At 51.3% G+C, this 17673-nt stretch overlaps 7 protein-coding genes across 7 annotated transcripts; 3 read left to right on the top strand and 4 right to left on the bottom strand.

The window, feature by feature from the left end:
• Positions 1 to 72: 72 nt before the first annotated feature.
• BO80DRAFT_503 (uncharacterized protein) lies at positions 73 to 615 on the top strand. The gene has a single exon (XM_025724359.1). It carries the CDS (start codon positions 188 to 190, stop codon positions 530 to 532), a length of 345 nt encoding a protein of 114 aa, XP_025580395.1. The 5' UTR covers positions 73 to 187; the 3' UTR covers positions 533 to 615.
• Positions 616 to 1350: 735 nt separating this feature from the next.
• Positions 1351 to 3972, bottom strand: BO80DRAFT_420377 (uncharacterized protein). The gene is made up of 3 exons (XM_025718348.1): positions 3754 to 3972; positions 3331 to 3685; positions 1351 to 3183 (listed from the first exon to the last, which is right to left on the bottom strand). The coding sequence occupies exons 1-3, from the start codon at positions 3871 to 3873 to the stop codon at positions 1457 to 1459; spliced, it is 2202 nt and encodes a 733-aa protein (XP_025580394.1). The 5' UTR covers positions 3874 to 3972; the 3' UTR covers positions 1351 to 1456.
• A 445-nt stretch (positions 3973 to 4417) lies between these two features.
• On the bottom strand, positions 4418 to 8502 carry rom2 (putative Rho guanyl nucleotide exchange factor (Rom2)). The gene is made up of 4 exons (XM_025721854.1): positions 5688 to 8502; positions 5198 to 5628; positions 4711 to 5142; positions 4418 to 4657 (listed from the first exon to the last, which is right to left on the bottom strand). Exons 1-4 carry the CDS (start codon positions 8338 to 8340, stop codon positions 4580 to 4582), a joined length of 3594 nt encoding a protein of 1197 aa, XP_025580393.1. The 5' UTR covers positions 8341 to 8502; the 3' UTR covers positions 4418 to 4579.
• Positions 8503 to 9250: 748 nt separating this feature from the next.
• BO80DRAFT_420375 (V-type proton ATPase proteolipid subunit) lies at positions 9251 to 10569 on the top strand. Its single transcript, XM_025718347.1, has 8 exons — positions 9251 to 9416; positions 9489 to 9506; positions 9566 to 9578; positions 9648 to 9730; positions 9802 to 9914; positions 9981 to 10065; positions 10123 to 10208; positions 10260 to 10569. Exons 1-8 carry the CDS (start codon positions 9369 to 9371, stop codon positions 10300 to 10302), a joined length of 489 nt encoding a protein of 162 aa, XP_025580392.1. The 5' UTR covers positions 9251 to 9368; the 3' UTR covers positions 10303 to 10569.
• A 413-nt stretch (positions 10570 to 10982) lies between these two features.
• Positions 10983 to 12381, top strand: BO80DRAFT_343970 (cAMP-dependent protein kinase; the record flags this gene model as incomplete). The annotated part of the gene is made up of 4 exons (XM_025715253.1): positions 10983 to 11196; positions 11286 to 11354; positions 11429 to 11553; positions 11662 to 12381. The coding sequence occupies 4 exons, from the start codon at positions 10983 to 10985 to the stop codon at positions 12379 to 12381; spliced, it is 1128 nt and encodes a 375-aa protein (XP_025580391.1).
• Positions 12382 to 13325: 944 nt separating this feature from the next.
• On the bottom strand, positions 13326 to 14403 carry BO80DRAFT_460320 (pyrroline-5-carboxylate reductase family protein; the record flags this gene model as incomplete). Its single annotated transcript, XM_025722386.1, has 2 exons — positions 14289 to 14403; positions 13326 to 14227 (listed from the first exon to the last, which is right to left on the bottom strand). The coding sequence occupies exons 1-2, from the start codon at positions 14326 to 14328 to the stop codon at positions 13326 to 13328; spliced, it is 942 nt and encodes a 313-aa protein (XP_025580390.1). The 5' UTR covers positions 14329 to 14403.
• Positions 14404 to 14813: 410 nt separating this feature from the next.
• BO80DRAFT_469935 (FAD-linked oxidoreductase) lies at positions 14814 to 16321 on the bottom strand (the record flags this gene model as incomplete). Its single annotated transcript, XM_025723052.1, has 2 exons — positions 14814 to 15624; positions 15690 to 16321. 2 exons carry the CDS (start codon positions 16319 to 16321, stop codon positions 14823 to 14825), a joined length of 1434 nt encoding a protein of 477 aa, XP_025580389.1. The 3' UTR covers positions 14814 to 14822.
• Positions 16322 to 17673: the final 1352 nt, after the last annotated feature.

Raw genomic sequence — 17673 nt, 5'->3', positions numbered from 1 at the left:
TGTTGACCCCAGACACCGGTTGTGCCTATGTAATGAGATTCGTGGCACGGCAGTTGTGACTGTCGACGGGGGTAATATTAGTCGACCGTTTATTCACGTTAATAGCTTTTTATCTGAACGGGGAGGGGAAATGCAACGTTCCGTTTATCTTGACGACTGGCAGCGTTCCCCTTTGTGAACCAGAGGGATGCGGACAAGAGGTGATGGAATCCTGCTGCTGCACTGTTCTCTCCCTCTCCCAATTTTGGCTTCTCATGTCTTCTTTAATCTGGTCGAAGGATCTCCGACTGTTTCCCGTGCCCGTGTTGCGATGTTTGGGGTCAGAGATAGCATCTTTTTAATTGCTGACAGTTGTCGCTGGACCTGCATAAACTCCTTCTCATTGCCATCCCTTTTATTTCCATTTCTGCTTTTGTCGATGAAACCTGTCCCAATCTCAGCAGCGCAGCAAGATTCCCTCTTTTGTCGTTTCATATTCCTTGTGCTCGTGGTTTATGTCTTAATCTTATCATCATATGTCTTAGTCGAATAGTAGTATATGAAGGTCTTGTTCTGATAAGATGCAATCGTACTGCTCAGGGAGTTGTCGCCATATCAATCACGCTTCTATATCTGGGGTCAATATGGCTCGTAGGCTCTCCATCTTCTCGAAGCTAGTAAGTCATCATCCAATGATCACATCCAGCGCTAGTCAACCTCGGATATGCCACCTGCCGATTGGTGGTCTTGGCTTCCAGTGAATATATATTAATCTAGCCGAAATATGTTTCTAGCGAACCTCATCGCCAACCCGAAATGACCTACTCCAGCGACTTTGCCTTTCTTAGGACATCATTGATAACGCCTGTTCTATATCTCAAGTAAATTCTGATAGCCTTCTATAACGACTTTGATTCTAGTCTCAGGCTACTAACTATATCATCCCCAGAATAAGCAAATACTACTCAGCAGGATCGATTCCGTCTTGGCATCCAAGATAAGTAGATAGATAGATAACCCAAAGTATATCTATGGTACTGTAAACAATAACTACAAGAAGCAAGAATCTCTAAATTGAGGCATGGTAAAAGAAATATAATGTTTATTTACTGTCTTGTCTGGGTATACTAGGTATATACTAGGTAGCTTGGACTGAGCGGTGTTTAACCCACTCACCCAATCTGGTTAGTAATTGTTGGGCGACTCATTTAGTGACGTACTTGATATCCGTGCATAATGTGTGTGATTGGAATGGGCTTTGGGGTTTAGATGTGTAGAAGGTAAGGTATTGTGCGTGGTTGCTGGAGCAGGTAGGTTGGGGGTTGTTGTGAGCTTGTACCTTTCTTTCTTTCATTTTGATGATTAGAGAGACAGATGAAAAAGAGGATCTATTCTACGTGATAGCAGAAAGAAATAAGAATCTCCGGATCCAAGGAAAGCGAAAGCACTCATCTTTCGCTGACTGCAGGGCATCCCCCTATTTGATGAAAAGCGAGAAGAGTCTATCGCTGATCTCTAGAGGCCCGGACCGTGTTGTTCGGCCAGGGTGTGGTCGATAGTCCTGGGAGCCCAGAACAATGGCACCCTCTTTTGGTAGAACAAACTCATCACCGGGACGACTTTTCGTGAGTTTGAGGACCCGGTTACAGGTCCCTCCAGACCCAGCGTCGCAGGGTCCAAATGGATCCGTTTCTCTGAATTTATCAACGAACAGCTGATTCCCCAGCTTCGGTCTGTGTTGGTTGCCGCCGTGTATATCCGTCAAGTCGCGGATGCATGAGGTACTAGCCAAGAGAAAGTTCTCGCGCCGTGGCAGAGGAATCCACGCTCCACAGACACTCCCAGGCTCGGGCTGAATCGCGTCTGCCATTCCCTGGCAAAACAGCACAATCGTGTCCTGATTTTCGTGCACGATGTCACGCCAGCAACTTGCTTTCCCCAGCGGGAGGCGGACTTGTTTCTCCCAAGACGATCTGCAGGCGGCGATATCATATAGCTCCCAGCCACGAATGGAATGGCTCTCTAGCATGCGAATGGAAGAGTTATAGGCGCGCTGAAGTTCTCTTCGCTGTTCCAGGAAGCGAAATATCTCCTTGAGTTTGGTCAGGAACATATATGGCTTTTCGTCGGCCTGCGCCTCCCGGAGGACCAGGTTTCGATTTTCAACAATTGCATTGTACGCGGCTTGTCCGCCATCATGGGATACCTCTGCAAAAGGCATCACGGAAAGGAGGGTGTCCCTATCTGCCTGTCGGGCTGCCCACACGTGGGCGATTTCCAGTACAGCACAGAGTTCGGGGACCAGAAAGCCGGTTTGGTTCGGGACATCGTAGAGAAGCAACGGATTTCTTTGAGAGTTCAACAATCGATCCTCCAGCAAGATCTCTTCGTTCTCTACCGATGCAATCAGCCCCCTAGGAAAGATTACTCGGGATCCAATTCCTGCCCCGAATGAGCCTAGACCTGAGAGGCTTATTGTGGGCGCGATCTCACGTTCGAGACGGACGGTAGTCCGGGCATTTCGTGCTTCAGACGAACAAATTTGGTCAAACTGGGAGTGCTTTGTCCCCATATGCACACGAGCCCGTGTGCAGTATCCAACAAAAGCACGGTAGGTTTTGAGAGTGTCCACATCCAATTCAATCATGTTTTCCTTAAGACCATCTGGGATTCTATCCACCTCGATGTACCTCTCGGGTGTTTCAGAGACGATAAAGTGCCACTGGAGGCAATTGGGGCTCGATATCAAGGTTGGGATCAGCATGGTCGAATGCCCTTTCAAGATTATGCCATCCGGAAGTTCAAGAGGGTAATGAATCCGACCTAAGGTGAGAAGTACATCAAAAGAAAGCTCAAGCCCAATTCCCCCTGTTCGGGGAGGAACGGGATAACCATGGGCCAGATTGCTATTCTGGTATAGCGGTAACCAACACGAGCCTCTTTCATGGTCGGCGATGGTGCGAGGTTCCCTTTCAATGGAATAGTAAGTGCGAGAACCAACTGAATCGGGTTTCCGCATTACACCTCGATATGCTTTGAGCGGGCCACGCTGGGATACTTGGAAGGTACAGACGAGCCAGGAGAGAAGCTGAAAGAAGATGGAGAGGTTCCTAGGAGTCCCTTGAACATCGATGTACCGGCCACAGTCATCGGCTTCAAAGGTATACCTCACTCCCAAATGCTCGAATTGAGGGAGAGGCAAGTCTACCAATAGTTAGTTTATATCGCGAAGGGAAGAAAACGATGCTTCCAAAGTCGCTAGCAGGCTCCTTTAGCGTGTTGCTATGTCTCAGAGTTCAAGACCACAACCCCAAAGCCTCAAAAGACAACAAAGAGACCACACAGTCTCACCGTTATTCATGACATGGTTTTTAACTGCCTGAAGCACGGCCAGCCCGTCCTCACCCCAGAAGAGCTGGATGTATTGCTCGCAGGTGGTGGCATAAGCGTTGTCAACGGTGCCACTTAATGTAAGAAGAGCACCCAAATTCCAGCAGCCGTTGAGCTCGACCTTGACGAACCTTCGAAGGTCCCACTCTAGAAGTAGACGACAGTCTATCGGAGTACTGTGTATGAAGACATCACTCATAGATTCTCTGATATCGTGGAACGCCGCGCAGGATTCGGGCGCGTAGGCAGGGAAATTTCCCGAATCTCCGCTGATGGTCGTATCGACAGTGGGGGAGGCTCCCTTATGGGCCGGAGTCTTTCATAGAGGGAGAAATTATTTGTTAGCTTTCCCAAACACTCTTCGAGGCCGAAAGGTATACATGCTGATTTATCAGCAGGCTTACAGCCAGAGCAGGCTCTATGGCGACACAATATACACCACGGTTGATTCTCCCACAGCTTGGGCCCGTCCCCGCATTGGCAGCAATAATATAAGTATGGCATGAGGGGTTTGCGATGCAGGCCGAGTCACCGCCTGAACAGTTATGTGCAATGGGCCAAGACACGAGTGGACAAAGCAAGCACGCAAGCAACAGGAAGGAGACTGGTCGCAGTAAGAAAACAGAAGGCTTTCTAGGCGGATCTGCCTGGTCTTTTCTACACTGGCAGGGCCACGGCGCTAGGAGCCGCGGGAGGCTGATTGGGTACTGATGCACGAGGCTGTGTGGATTGAAGGCAGGCATGGGTCGGATTCCATTCTAACTACAGATCGGAGCGCCAGCGCCAGCTGTCCCGCCTTGTTTGCGAGATAGTACTCCCCTAGCAAAGAGATAATTATATGAGTCGGTGACAGAAAGCCCAGGAAGAGAGGATAAGATGGTCGCATGACAAAGCAACAGGCACAGCAACGAAGGGAAGTGGACAATAGGGGGGTCGAATAAGCATGTGGTATTTGCGCTTCATTGTACACAGAGATAATGATCAAGCTGACCTGATACAGACAGATCGAATCAACAACATGGGAGGTATTATAAAAAGGAGATCCTCGGAACAGCTCAAGGAAGAAGAGGCCGCAAAGGAGAGCGAAACAGAGCTTGGACAGGACGCAGTGGATATATGCCCTTCGTGACCAAGGGCCATTCTAAGTGCAGTCAAAAGCAATCAAGGAGCATGCGCTATCTCTCGTATCTTCTTTCCCATCTCAGTGGGCCTACTGTTGCGGCTTGTTCCAGAAATCCAAACTGGCTACCACGTCCTCGCCCGATTCATCTTCATACGCATAGAGAATCTACTCCTCGGTTAGTCATGTACCGGGACCCCTCGGGACCAAAAACCACTTACCTCTCGGGTAGAAGAATGTAGCATGCGGATGTTCTTTCCGGTCATGATGTGAACCAGTTCACTTGTTTCGATGTGCCGGATCTCAATGAAATTCGGCTCAAATGCAAGGATGTAAGGGTAGGATAGGGCAAAGGCATTAGGATTACCCTCCCATGAAATTCTCCAGTCGGGACGGGCGCGCCAGCCATTGCGGTTGACGAAGAAAGAAAAGTCACTGTAGTTCAACAGGAACTCTCCGTTCATGCGTTCGATATGAATCGGTTTCACGTTCTCTTTGCGTGCAACAAAATCAAGAGAGGTGTCGGCCTGATCCAGAAGCGACTGCGTCTCGGTGGTCTCGAGACTGACAACCTCGAAACCACGTGCACAGCCGACACAAAGAGTCGAACGAAGGAAGTGGATGGATGAAGATTCGGCAGGAATATAGAATTCCTGTTGCGGCTGTTAGAATGCTGATTTCGAGAACGGATAGAAGACCTATACGAACCTTGAAGAGCTTCAGACTATCCTGACCACTCTGGAACATCTTGCTAACAGCGGACTTCTTCTTGCCTTTCGCCAGGTTATCCATGGGCTCGTAGACCTTGATAGTCGTCGATAAAGCTGATGTCTTGACAGAGCACACTAAATGACGACCAAGTCCGATCCCTGCCTTGAAGAAGTTTGCATGCCCTTGGATCTTTTTGGGTCGCTTGGCTACCGTATTCTGGTTTTCACTAATCTCGAGAGCATCCATGGGATATGACGATAACGTCTTATTCGAGAGGACCAAGAGTAGTTGATACTCCTCCAAAGTGTCCATCTGAGTAACCTGGCTAACGTCGAGGACTCGCCTAGGCTTAGCCGACTTATCCTTGGGCCAACGTTCAGAAAGGTATATGCCGCTGTCTGTACCATACACGAGCTTCCTGCCACCGTCTACGGGAAACGTCATTAGCAGATCGACAACAGATTCTCACAGCGGAGCGATAACATACCAACTGGCACCAGGCAGTTCACTCGGTTGACGGAGGTGAAGAACTTCTCGCAAAGGACAGTTTTGTTGTAGAAATTGCTGTTTCGCTCCCTGAGCTTTCTTTGCTGCTCTTCCACCATCTCAATGAATTTCCTCCGTTGTGTAGGAGAAGTGGCGTACAAGGTTTGTTCGTATCCGCCCTTGCCGAGATGTCTGAAGGTGATGGGAAGGCCATCTTTGGTTGTAGGAGGGTTGGCAGTAGCCTTGTTGGGAAGCAGACTAGAAGACGGCCTCTTAGCCACGCCGACCCTAGGAATCACTTCATCCATTTGAGCAATGACCAGAAGTTCTAGAGGAATGGGCTTCCTGTAAACTCGGCACTCCTCCCGCTTGTTCACGACCTTGATTCTCACCAGGAGAACCGCATGATCGAAGAGGTAGGCAGTGACCTCGGAGCTGTCCGTAGGCGTCTTCTTGAACGCCATTTTTGTCAGCATTTGACGGTTTTCTTCAGTTAGCTTCAAATCGACATATTCGCCAGGAGAAAACTTCAAGGCCGAATTGAGCTGCACGAGGTTGAAATGATTTTCAGCCCGTCCACTCTCGGCATTGACGCGGGACAGGAAGTCTTTGATGAGCTTGATGGCATTAGGGATATCTTGCTTGTCGGGATTGTCGTCTGCCGTGTTCTTCGCAACCTGCTCTAAAAGCAAGGGGTATCTTGCTAGACGAGTGGTAGGCTTGGTCAGGTATCCGTTCAACTCCAGCTTTCGTGACTCTTTAAGGCGTTCCGTCTCCTCAACAAATTTCGCAAAAGCCGGATTCGATGCCTTTTCCTTCTCAAATTCGTACTTTCCGTATAGCTGATTGGCACCATATTTGATGAAAGGATCGAAGCGTGGCACATGCTGCAGGAAAATGTCACCGACTGTCTTTACGACATGATTTTCTTTCTGCCGTGCGTTAAGAGCTTCGCACAATCCGCCGTTGACCTTCAAGACTTCCAAACAATTTCCGAACACGGTGCGAATGAACTTCTCTCGCCGATGTTCTGGGATGGGTGAGAGAGTAGCATTGGCTGCAGAACGCAGCGGCCTCATCCAGAAATCCCTCAGGTACTCAAGATCCTTGACGAAGTCGCGCTCTGTGTACATGATTTCAAAAATGATCTCTTGGCGCTTTTTCTCGCGATCGTCGATACTATCAGAAATCTCCTTAGGAACCATGTTAATCCACAGCTTTTGATTGTCGTTATCATCGTCATCTCCGTGCAGACTGCCCTTGGAAGCGGACGAACGGAGTCCCGGCTGCGGCTTCAGGTTCAGTCTAGCCTGTTGTTCCAGCCTTCTGGGGCAAGCAATTGAGTAGCATAAGCTGTCACGGGTGCAGGTCGGCGAGTAGCATTCAGTCAATAGTGTGAAAACTCCATTTACATCGGAACTGGGCCCTTCCTCCGCCATAGTTTCTTTGAATTGATAGATCTCACCGGGAGCATCTCGGAGACGATGATCGTATGTCACATCATGGAAGAACTTCTGCGCATCCAAAGCGCGTCCCAGCAGAAGAGCCAAGTTGCGATCCAGAGTCTTGATGATGTAGGCAATCAAATCCACCGCCTCTGCACCGGTGAAGGCATTTTGATATGACAGTTCGTTCTTCTGCCGTTCACCGAGCGCAATTCTCTCACGAAAGACATCTGCCACTCGCGACAACAAGGCTGGGTAAACTAGCGGCACCTTACTCCGACGAGAATTGCTCGGGACAAGAGTTGTCTGGTTGCTTGGTTTCTGGGTAATTTGACTTTGCATGCTCATAGTACGGTCCGGTACGACAGTGGATGCCATAGACATGGTACGGGAATTCATAGAACCATCGCTGGGTGGCCGAGGCTTTCCGCCGACATCGTAGGCGCTCGTCGCATCCGCCGGATATGGGATTTCTGGGGGCTCTCTAGGGCCGGAAGGCTGCCGCCTACCCGGTATCACCCGCCCAGTCGGTGTCGTGTGGGCATGCTCGCGATCAGTGGCATACGTGGTCAATGACATGGAGCGCTCGTTCTGATGTCTCTCTGGAACCGGTCGTCCTTGGGGTGTCATGGGGGCTGCTGCGTTATAGTGTTTCTGGCGAGAATAATTTGCAGAAGTATGATTGAAGCCACTGGATGGTGACTGATAGATCGGTGGCCCTCCCAACCTTGCCATTGACCTTGATCTGTATGCGTCCGAGTTCAGGGCAGGCTGGGGCGCCGGTCGAGCATAACCCTTTGCATCCGGATATTGTGGCCCGGGGTTCGGTCTCGAATCCAACCTCTGCGGTTGAGGGTAAGCAGAGCGTCCAGGATAGGGTCGCGGGGGGTTCTGAGAAGGGTGTTGGGAAGTCATCGTAGCTGCGCCTCCGCCATACGATAAGTAGTGACCGTTCGGAGTTCCCGGTGTGTATCCATTCTGCATCTGGCGCGCGGGTGGTGGCGGACCCCTCTGCATTTGCGGATGCGGCACGTGTGATGACATTGTATGGGCCCGATCCTGGGAGAACTGGGGAGTCTGGGAGGTCATAGTCTGTGAGCGTCCAGGTGCCCCGCCAAAAATCTCAGAAAATGCTGCATCACGCTGGAAAGCGGAGGGCTGCCCGTAAGGCCGGTAGTTCCGGCCTTGCTGACCCCCTAAATCGGCCATGGTGTATGATGCCCCCTCTTTGCTCCTCGCTCGGGGTTATCTCGATGGAGGGTGGCAAGAACGCGGGCCACACGACGAGAGAAAATGCTTAGGTGGGGGGTGGTGGAAGTAGGAAGGGTATCGAGTCCGGTCGTAGAGAGCGTGCAGAGCGTCGCGAGATGATCGTTCGAATCGTGGAGTAAGGAGAAGGAGAGCGCGGGTGGAAAAAAAGAAAAGAGGTACTCCACGGGGCGATAATTTATAAGCAGATAAAAAGAGAAATAAGACAAGAATAAAATCCAATAGGAGAAGAAAAGCCTCTACATGCAAAAGCCCCCTCGGTGTATCATGCCTTTAGGTGTCCAGGTGTTGGTGCGGTTTGAAAGCCTGGAGAAGGCGTCGAGACCGCGTGGTGTGTTAACGATCCAAGTGCGCTAGGAGCCTTGAGCGCAACGGCAAGCCAGGGCCCCTGCAAGTTCATAACCTCAGCATGCTCCCTCGGGCGGGACCGATCGATCGAGACTGGGCGTGCCTGAGGTTCCAAGGGAAAAGGCCAGGCAAGACGGGGGGGAGGAGGGGGGAGGGGGAAGGGGGGAGGGGGTATCGAGGGGGCAGGTGGAGGAGGAGTAGGAGGAGGGAGGAGGAGTGGGGAGAAGGTAGGCAGGTATTATTATTGTATGGGAAGATGGTGAAGAATGGACCAGCAGCCGTGTAGGAGGAGAGGAAGGAAGAGCACGGGGGTTTGTTGGGTCGAACAGGCACATGTCAGTCCTAACCCGGATAGGCCATCCCATACCTGGGTCCTTGTACGGTGGCCCGGGCGAACAACTTCGGTCAACCTCTCTCTCCGCCGCCGACCTGCGAAGCTAGCTGGCTGTTCCGATTGACGTCCGGAGACGACCGTTTGAGTCTTGACCTGGCCACGGATTCGTCTCACCTGCTACGGCACTTTCTTATCCCTTCATCTTTTCTTCTTCTTCTTCCCTTCTCGTTCACCCTCCTCTCCCTTTCTTTCCTCTCCGCGTCCTTCCTCGGCGGAAGCAGTCATCATGGCGGACAGCGAATACACCCCCAAATACGCTCCGTTCTTTTCCTTCGTAAGTTCCTTGTTCAATCCTCTTTCTCTTGTTGACTTTCCTGTACGAATATGTTGCTAATTATCCTCAAAGGCAGGCATTGCGGCAGCTGTGAGTATCCATTACCCGCCACCCATTCCATCCACCACACGCTAACCACCTGTCCAAAGATGATCTTCGGATGTATGTCGAATCGCAAAACGCGTGATATTGATTGATTGGTGAGGAACACATTGGCTCACTTCATTCTAGCAATGGGAGCCGCATATGGAACAGCGAAGTCAGGAATCGGTATCGCCGGTGTTGGAACCTTCAGGCCGGACCTGATCATGAAGGTATAATGGACTCTATTATTTCGGCAACCTGTCGCAACAATCCCCGTTATTCTACTTGCTAACTGGTGCAGTCCTTGATTCCCGTCGTCATGTCGGGTATCATCGCTGTTTATGGCCTCGTCATCTCGGTCCTTATTGCCGGTGATATGGATCCTCCCCCAAACAAGTACATGAGTCTCTACACGTACGTCCCCTCCAATAGTCGTCCTGGCGCCGGATACGACAAAAGCTGATTATAATGTCTGGGAAGCGGTTTCATGCACCTTGCTGCAGGATTGTCGGTTGGTCTCGCAGGCGTGGCGGCCGGATATACTATTGGTATCGTGGGAGATGCGGTAAGCGGTCATTCCATGGTCTGTCCTGTTGCCTGTAGTTGCTAATAAGGATTTCAGGGTGTCCGTGCGTACATGCAGCAATCTCGGGTTTATGTCGGAATGATTCTTATCTTGATTTTTGGCGAAGTTCTTGGTCTCTATGGGTATGTTTTCGACCGATTACCGCAATGGTAACGCCGTGCTGACTGGGATAGGTTGATTGTTGGCTTGATTCTCAACTCCAAAAGCTCTGGCTGAGCAGGTTGTGCACATTGCGCTCCGTGTTCCCGGCCGTTGGCCGCTTTCGTCCATCGTGGACTCCTTTGGCTCCTATAGAAGTTTTATATCTATTGAACTGAGCGCAGCCAGGTTGTGGGGAAGGAACGGCAGTTCTGCTTATTGCTCCGGGATCAATAAGTCATTGGGGGCTGACTCTGGTATTGATGCCTTTCATCCGGGGGTGTCTGGTGTCTTGTACTAGTACATTACTTGAGTTTCGAATAGCATATACTGTTTTCTTTCTTGTCGCGTCTCTCGGCCTGACATTTAGACCTTCTCTAAGGAGTAGATAGATTGCTATCACCTGCCTGGGGGCTGAGCTAAGGACAGGCTGCGGCGTGGTTGCCCCGCCGGCCGGTAACGTCAGAGTCTCCCGTAGCGCCGCCGGCTGGATGAGCCAGACCGGCCTCAACAAAGCTCTTCATCCCGCAAAATCCTCTTGCGATCCCCCGCGCCGTTGCCGCTCTACTGATCAGGCTCTATGTGCGATACTAACTCATCTGAATTTCTCTGCCAGCTATAAGGGACTCGGTACACGCCCAATTGCTACCCCAGCGCCCCCCTGTTTTTCTCCCCACACCTTCCCCTCCCCGCGGTCCTCCGCGACATGATCCTTTGCCATTTCCCCGGCCACGAGGACGTTCAAGCCCGCTAACGACATGCAAAGCTTCTCAGTCCCTACGAGTCGATTGAACATGGGGTCGGATGATCTGCACGAGAGGGAAAAGGACATGGTGTCTTCAGTCCGACCGCCTCACCAGCGACGGCTGAGCCCATTCGTCATCGCAGGCCGCCCAGAGGAGAAGCAGCTTGGGATATCGACTCGCCGGCTGAATGTCAAAGACTTCACACTGTTGAAGACACTGGGTACAGGTAAGCTTCGCTTCGTCGCTTGCGCAGCCTAGCCAGTGTCTGACGGTGGCGATCCTCGTGCCTAGGCACCTTCGCTCGAGTGTGGTTAGTGAGATTGAACGAAGAAAGGCAGCGACGGAACAGGGTGTACGCGCTGAAGATGCTACGAAAAGCCGATGGTATGTTGGGACTCTGATAAATGACCATGTGGCTGCTTCTGGCTAACCCTCATTCTTTTCTTGTAACGCAACAGTCATCAAGTTGAAGCAAGTCGAACATGTCCGCAATGAGCGGAAGACACTTGCGGATGTTTCCGGTCATCCTTTCATCACGACTTTGATCGCATCTTTCTCCGATGACCAAAACTTATATATGCTGGTATGAATTCCGAGACTCTCTGTGTTCCCGCCACACGCAACCGTTCCGCCGACCGATTATTCGAACTGCATGGCATATCTGGTACCTGGCAAACTAACATCGCCATAGTTGGATTATTGCCCTGGTGGCGAGATCTTCAGCTATTTACGGCGTGCACGACGCTTCAACGAGAACACCTCCAAGTTCTACGCGGCCGAGATCGCATTGACCATCGAGTTTCTCCATGATGTGGAGGGCGTTGTTTACCGGGACCTCAAGCCGGAGAATATCCTGCTGGATGCAGAGGGGCACATCAAACTTGTCGATTTCGGGTTTGCGAAACAGGTTGGCGACCATGAAACATATACGTTATGTGGCACTCCCGAATATCTTGCCCCGGAGGTCATCCATAACAGTGGTCATGGCCTCGCCGTCGACTGGTGGGCGCTGGGAATTCTTATCTACGAGTTCCTCGTGGGGCAACCGCCGTTCTGGGACCAGAACCCGATGCGTATATACGAACAGATTGTCGAAGGTCATATACGATTCCCTCAGAGCATGTCGCCTGCCGCCCAGAACATCATATCGCTACTCTGCAAGACCAACCCGACCGAGCGGTTGGGCTATATATCTGGAGGCTCCGCTCGAGTCAAGACGCACCCCTTTTTCGAAGACATCAACTGGGACGATCTGTTCTACCGCCGCATCAAGGGGCCTATCATCCCTAGAGTCGATCATCCTGCGGATACCGGAAACTTCGAAGAATATCCGGACCCGGATGTGAAAAACCAGAGCCCCTACACTGATGACTTGAGGAACAAGTACGAGGCTCTTTTTGCCGATTTCTGATCGATTTGTCGAATCGATTGCTCTCGCCTCTCAACCTTCGTTGTCGTCCCCGCGACGACCTGCTATATGCGTTCCGATGCGCACCCGGCCCATGACTGCAACCTAGAGCGAGCCATCCTCTTCTTACTACGACGGACGCTGTTCTGCTCCTGAAGTCATGAGTGATATGAAATGTCTTTTGCCGGGCCACGGCATAATCCCACGAAGTCCTTGCTGTTTAGACAAGCACCTGTCTTGGTTTCCAGAAGGGCCTCTGACACCCGCACTCTTTCACATACTCGCGTGCTCCAACACATCTAGGTGTGCTGCTCCAAGTCCGATACTGCTTTTGATCGCGGCTACAGGGCTGGATCTCCCGACGGGACACGCTACTGTTGCGAGGCAAACTGGAGTCCCCAGTGACTCCATCCCTCATCTTGACCCAGTTACTGAGTATTGTTTGCTTTCTGCGCCGGTGTCTTTCTCTACGAGTTTACGTGCTTTTCTTTTCCTTTCCTTTTCTTTTTTGATCTGTTATATCTATATTTTTTTGAGCGTTCTGAATTACCGACGTCGGGCTTTTTCTTACACCTACAGTTCCGTGGATACATCGAAAAAATAATGTCCGCCTTCTAACTCAGCAGTCACCAAGAAAGTCTCTCCGGGAGATCATATCTTATCCCGTCAAGTCCGATTGATCCTCGGATAGTCGAGCTTTCAGCCATGATAATGAAATGACGTGACGGACCATGTGGTAACGAGTGATTGGTTTTTTGCACATGCTTTTCTCGCTTGGGTAATTGGGTGCTTTGGATTCTGGTATGGAGGTATAGTCGATATAATGGCGATCTAATGGGGTATATATAACGTTTGAATCTGGATGCTGGATGCTGCTTATGGGTTAGAGATACATATGTTATTGACTTTACATCTAACCTTTACTTCCATCTTATACATCTAGGGACCTACCTCCCTCCCCTCCTCGTTCCATTAACCAACCCTCCATCCCCTTTCCCCATTTCCCCAGCAACTGTGACCCCCTCCCTAACCGCCCTCGCAACCAACCCCCGAAAACCCCCCTCCTCAAGCACCATCAACCCTCCCATCGTACACCCCCCAGGCGAAGTCCCCCTATCCTTCAAAAGAGCCGGATGCTCCCCACCAAGCAACAAATCCCCCGTGCCCCTCAACACCTGCGCCACCACCATCCTCGCCTCCTCCCTCCCAAATCCCATCGCCACCGCGCCATCCACCAACGCCTCGGCAAAAACGCCCACAAACGCCGGCGTCGATCCCCCGAGCACCGTAAACGTATCCATCTGCTCCGGCTTCACGCGCACCGTACGTCCAATCTGCTTAAATATCGCCTCCGTCAGATCCAGATGCTCCTGAATGACCCCCTGTGCTGGAATCTCAATCGCAGTTATAGACTGAGAGATCTGGGCTGCGATATTAGGGAGCGCGCGGATTATGTGTACGCGGGATTGAACGGTCTCGGGGAGGAGGGCAGTCAGGGCGGAGACGGTCCAGCCGGCGGCGATACTGATTAGGAGCTTCGGGAGCGGGGAGGTATTATTGGAGGTATAGGAGAGCGTGGCGTGGATGTCGGGATCGGTGAGGAGGGAGGGGATGTCGGCTGGATCACAGGCCAGGAGGACGGTGGTTGCGTTGCCGATTGCGGAGGGGTTGGAGGATGAGGAGGCGATGGTTACTTTGGACGCGAACTGGGCTTTTAGGGCTTCGAGAGAGGCCGGGCTGCGGACGGTCGCGATGAAGGTGTCTGGGAGTGAGGGATTGGGGCTGTCGGTGGTGGTGGGGGTGGGCTGGGCGTGGAGGAGGCCGTTGAGGATTGCGGTGCCCATTTTTCCTGGAGAATAGGTATTAGCTTCGTGGGGTCGATGGAGAGGGGAGGCCGGGATGGAACGTACCGCACCCGATAATGGCGAGGGTTTGGTCTGACGTCGACATGATTTTCTGGTTAATTGGTGAATTGTTGGGGAGGGATTGTAGTCGATGGTGGTATTGATGGAAGTTGAAGAGAGAGGAATTGAAAAAGAAAGCAAGAAGGTAGGTGAAGAGCATGGAGGGCAAGAGGCATCCCGGGAGCCTGAACCGGAAAGCACCCCTCATTACCCCTCACGGGAGTCGATATCGGGAGGCACTTCCGATGTCTCCAATGGACGTATGGATGTACTACTAAGTATATCTGGATCGGTGGGTCGCCCTGCAGCCGGCGGCTATGCTAACTGCCCTTCCCCGTATGCCCTAGTTAAAAACCTACTCACTGGCCGATACCAACGAACAACCCTTATCGGCTGCAGGGATCGACTTCTCGTTCACACTTTGATATATCACCTGGTAATGGTGTGTCGGCTACACATGCCATGGAAGGTAAGGAAATCCAGAACTGCAGCATACGAAGCGGAGATCTTGACAAGAACCATGCATTGTATAGATAACAACTACCAGAACACCGCCCTAACTCGCCTCTTCACCTCCGCCTTGAGCGCCAAATGCTCCGTCATCGTCCTCGACACTGCATCCCGATTCTCCGCCGCCCTCCGCACCAGATAGCCCAGACACTCTCCCATACTGCCCCATGTCAAGCACTTGTACACTCCCGGCGCAACATTGTGCTGATCCTTCAACTGCAACAGCCCGAAACTCACCCCGTCCGCCATCCCCATCAGCTGTCCGAACTCCACTCGGCCGGTGGGAAGCCCCGCCTGCAACCGAGCCTGGTGTAATTCATGCGCAGCCACCGCACTCTCGATATTATGCGTGGCCAGAAACAAGTCAGTAGTCGGGAATCTGCGTCCGTTCTCGCCGAATCCCTGATAACGCTGCTGCAGGACGCCCCGCACGATGGAGTTGTACGCATTGTCCGTATCTTGCTTCGTATCATGGATGAGATGTCTTGGATCAGATCGCATGTATGCCCCCCGCACGAGTTTCAAGCCAAAGGTAAATCCTTCCTGGTCTGCTATCTGCATGTGCGCGGCTATCGTGCTCGGGGTACTCTTAAGATAAGCCTGGTATGTGTTGTACACGACAGCCTTCCCGTTTTGGTTGTACTTGCGCATCATGTCCAAAGTTAGGTTGTGGATCCCGCCGAGGAAGGAATGCTGTTCTGCGTCCATGAGGAGACGAGCGTTTTTCTCCACGACACGTTGGCAGATCTCGTCGAGGGCTTCGAACATTTGTGCGGGGACGGGCTGGCCGGAGGAAAAGGCCTCGGTTACTTTTGGTCCAGCTCCAGTGAGCCTGATAGCAGGGATTAGTAGCCCACTTTGGCAAAGATAGGAAAGCCGAGTTCGGGGGTGGCTTACTTCGGGGCTAGAAAGTCTCCTTCGCCAAGCATATCCACGGTTTTCAGTACACCCTCCCGCCAGGCTTGAATGTATTCACATGATTGTGTATCGGTCTCGTTTTGCGAGACCTTGTTGTTGGCGAATTTGGTTTGGTTGGTACTGGAGTCCTGCACAGTCTCTCGAGCGTAGGTCAAGATGACTCCGCGAAGTCCGGTGCTTTTAATCTGGCCAATGGTGTCTCGGACTTGGCTCTCACCTTCTCCTGCACAAAAGTGGTCGTAGAATGTCTTTTTGAGAAACCAATGGATAACAGGGTTTCTATCCACATCCAGTAAGGTACCCCGTGGTTTGGTAAGGAAAGATAGGATAGATAAGCAAGGCACCAGCAGGGCCCGGTGGGAGGAGATGGTGGTCACAAGGAGAGACCGCAGGAGGGTCTTGGTGGGGAGAACCGAATGGGCAGGTGGTGCCGTGGCTGCCTTTGCGGTAGCCCGAGCTGTGGTTATGGACGAGGAGATACTGGGGGCTTTCTCCAATGTCGTTCCAGTAGAGGAATTTCGAAGGGAGCCATCAAAAACAACAAATGATCTGGGAATGACGCCAGATCTTGCCCTTTGGGCAACCGGTGTCCTGCACAGCAGGTTGGACATGGCTTATGGAGATGAGAGGGAGGAATGGATTGAGAGATGGAGGAATTGTGGCATTCGATGCGCATCTTTATACCTTGAGCTGCAGGGTGCGGGGAGGATTATCTCCTCTCAATGATAGGGATAAGCATATCGTGGAGCCGATAAGATGACAAGTTGGAATAGATGGCCATCACTCATTGGTGCCCTCCCCAGCATTGCTCCTATCAGTCGTTCTGCTACCGGTGTATCACGCTGAAATACGGCTATCCTGCTATTCCAATGGATCCAATTGGCGTGCATCGTGGCTTGTCCCGGGAGGGAATGGATTGTACTTCTGTCAGTGCCAGAGTTGAACGCTTGGTTGGTGAGGGGTAATAGCCTTGGATCCGGACACCTCAGCCGATCTATTCATCTAGAGGTAGGATGTTCACTGGGATCTTTGCTTCCCCCCGGCTATCCTATTCAAGTGTCTCGGCCACGTTCTACCTGTATTGTGTGGCGTAAACTGCATCTAAGGTTATCCAAACGTAAGGTCGGTATTGTTCATGACAGTGTTTCATTCAGAATCCCAATCGGCACAGTGCTTTTAGAAGATGGATGAACTCTGTCTGGACATGAGATACTTGAGAAGTCATTCAATGGTCAATCAGCATCTCGGAAGACCCATGTGGCTCAATGAATCTGGGGACGGCTATACTAGGAACCCCATTGCCGCTCACGGCAGAGTTGACTAGCATAAGAGGGCGATATACATTACGTCTGGCCCAACGCCCCGTGAAAGTAGCAGATCACATAACCCGGTGTTCTGGAGAAATATAACGTACAATTCGATGATGAGTGTTTTACCTTTCTGAATGTTGTGATCTTGAACAATACTACGCATTTTTGCAACCTGTCAAGGGGCCATTGTAACTAACTGCAGCTTCGAGTGTTAGGAACAATTCTTCAGGAGAAAATAACAAGATACATTCCTGATCAAGAACCATTGCTTCAACACCCATCCCCTCTGTGAGCTCCTCTTCCGCACCGTCACTTGCTAAATGTAATTAGTCTTAGCGATGGTCAAAGTCGTACCGTCTCCTTGAGTGATGGTATCAGTTCTTGGCCCCTGTTTTATGAAGTGTCGGGTGCAGTTATCCAGTTGGATGATTGGTACTTGTCTTATGAACCGTGTGAGACGAACTGGCTTCTGTCACTTACTAGATCATATTCACTACCCACTATGTGGGTTCGCTGATGTTAAGACCATTGGCGATTCTACTCTGCATTTCATGGATCGTCTATCAATGACGATATACGCTAAAATACGGACAAATCTGATCTCATCAGAATTATTGCTTCACATCAGCATAACAAGTTGGCCAGCCCCAGTA

Source organism: Aspergillus ibericus (assembly GCF_003184845.1).
Source record: "Aspergillus ibericus CBS 121593 unplaced genomic scaffold BO80scaffold_1, whole genome shotgun sequence".
Lineage (NCBI taxonomy): Eukaryota > Fungi > Ascomycota > Eurotiomycetes > Eurotiales > Aspergillaceae > Aspergillus > Aspergillus ibericus.
Note: the sequence above shows the minus strand (reverse complement) of the source record. Positions and strands in the feature narration are given on the sequence as shown.

Excerpts from the sequence above, each read along its gene's own strand:
- BO80DRAFT_503 (XM_025724359.1), top strand. The coding sequence starts at position 188 with ATGCGGACAAGAGGTGATGGAATCCTGCTGCTGCACTGTTCTCTCCCT.
- BO80DRAFT_420377 (XM_025718348.1), bottom strand. The coding sequence starts at position 3,873 with ATGCCATACTTATATTATTGCTGCCAATGCGGGGACGGGCCCAAGCTG. Across the intron at positions 3,686-3,753 it reads GTAAGCCTGCTGATAAATCA|ACTCCGGCCCATAAGGGAGC; the intron begins GCATGTATACCT and ends CCTCTATGAAAG. Across the intron at positions 3,184-3,330 it reads AAACCATGTCATGAATAACG|ACTTGCCTCTCCCTCAATTC; the intron begins GTGAGACTGTGT and ends AACTATTGGTAG.
- rom2 (XM_025721854.1), bottom strand. The coding sequence starts at position 8,340 with ATGGCCGATTTAGGGGGTCAGCAAGGCCGGAACTACCGGCCTTACGGG. Across the intron at positions 5,629-5,687 it reads GAACTGCCTGGTGCCAGTTG|ACGGTGGCAGGAAGCTCGTG; the intron begins GTATGTTATCGC and ends CGTTTCCCGTAG. Across the intron at positions 4,658-4,710 it reads TACATTCTTCTACCCGAGAG|ATTCTCTATGCGTATGAAGA; the intron begins GTAAGTGGTTTT and ends ACCGAGGAGTAG.
- BO80DRAFT_420375 (XM_025718347.1), top strand. The coding sequence starts at position 9,369 with ATGGCGGACAGCGAATACACCCCCAAATACGCTCCGTTCTTTTCCTTC. Across the intron at positions 9,915-9,980 it reads AAGTACATGAGTCTCTACAC|CGGTTTCATGCACCTTGCTG; the intron begins GTACGTCCCCTC and ends ATGTCTGGGAAG. Across the intron at positions 10,209-10,259 it reads GAAGTTCTTGGTCTCTATGG|GTTGATTGTTGGCTTGATTC; the intron begins GTATGTTTTCGA and ends TGACTGGGATAG.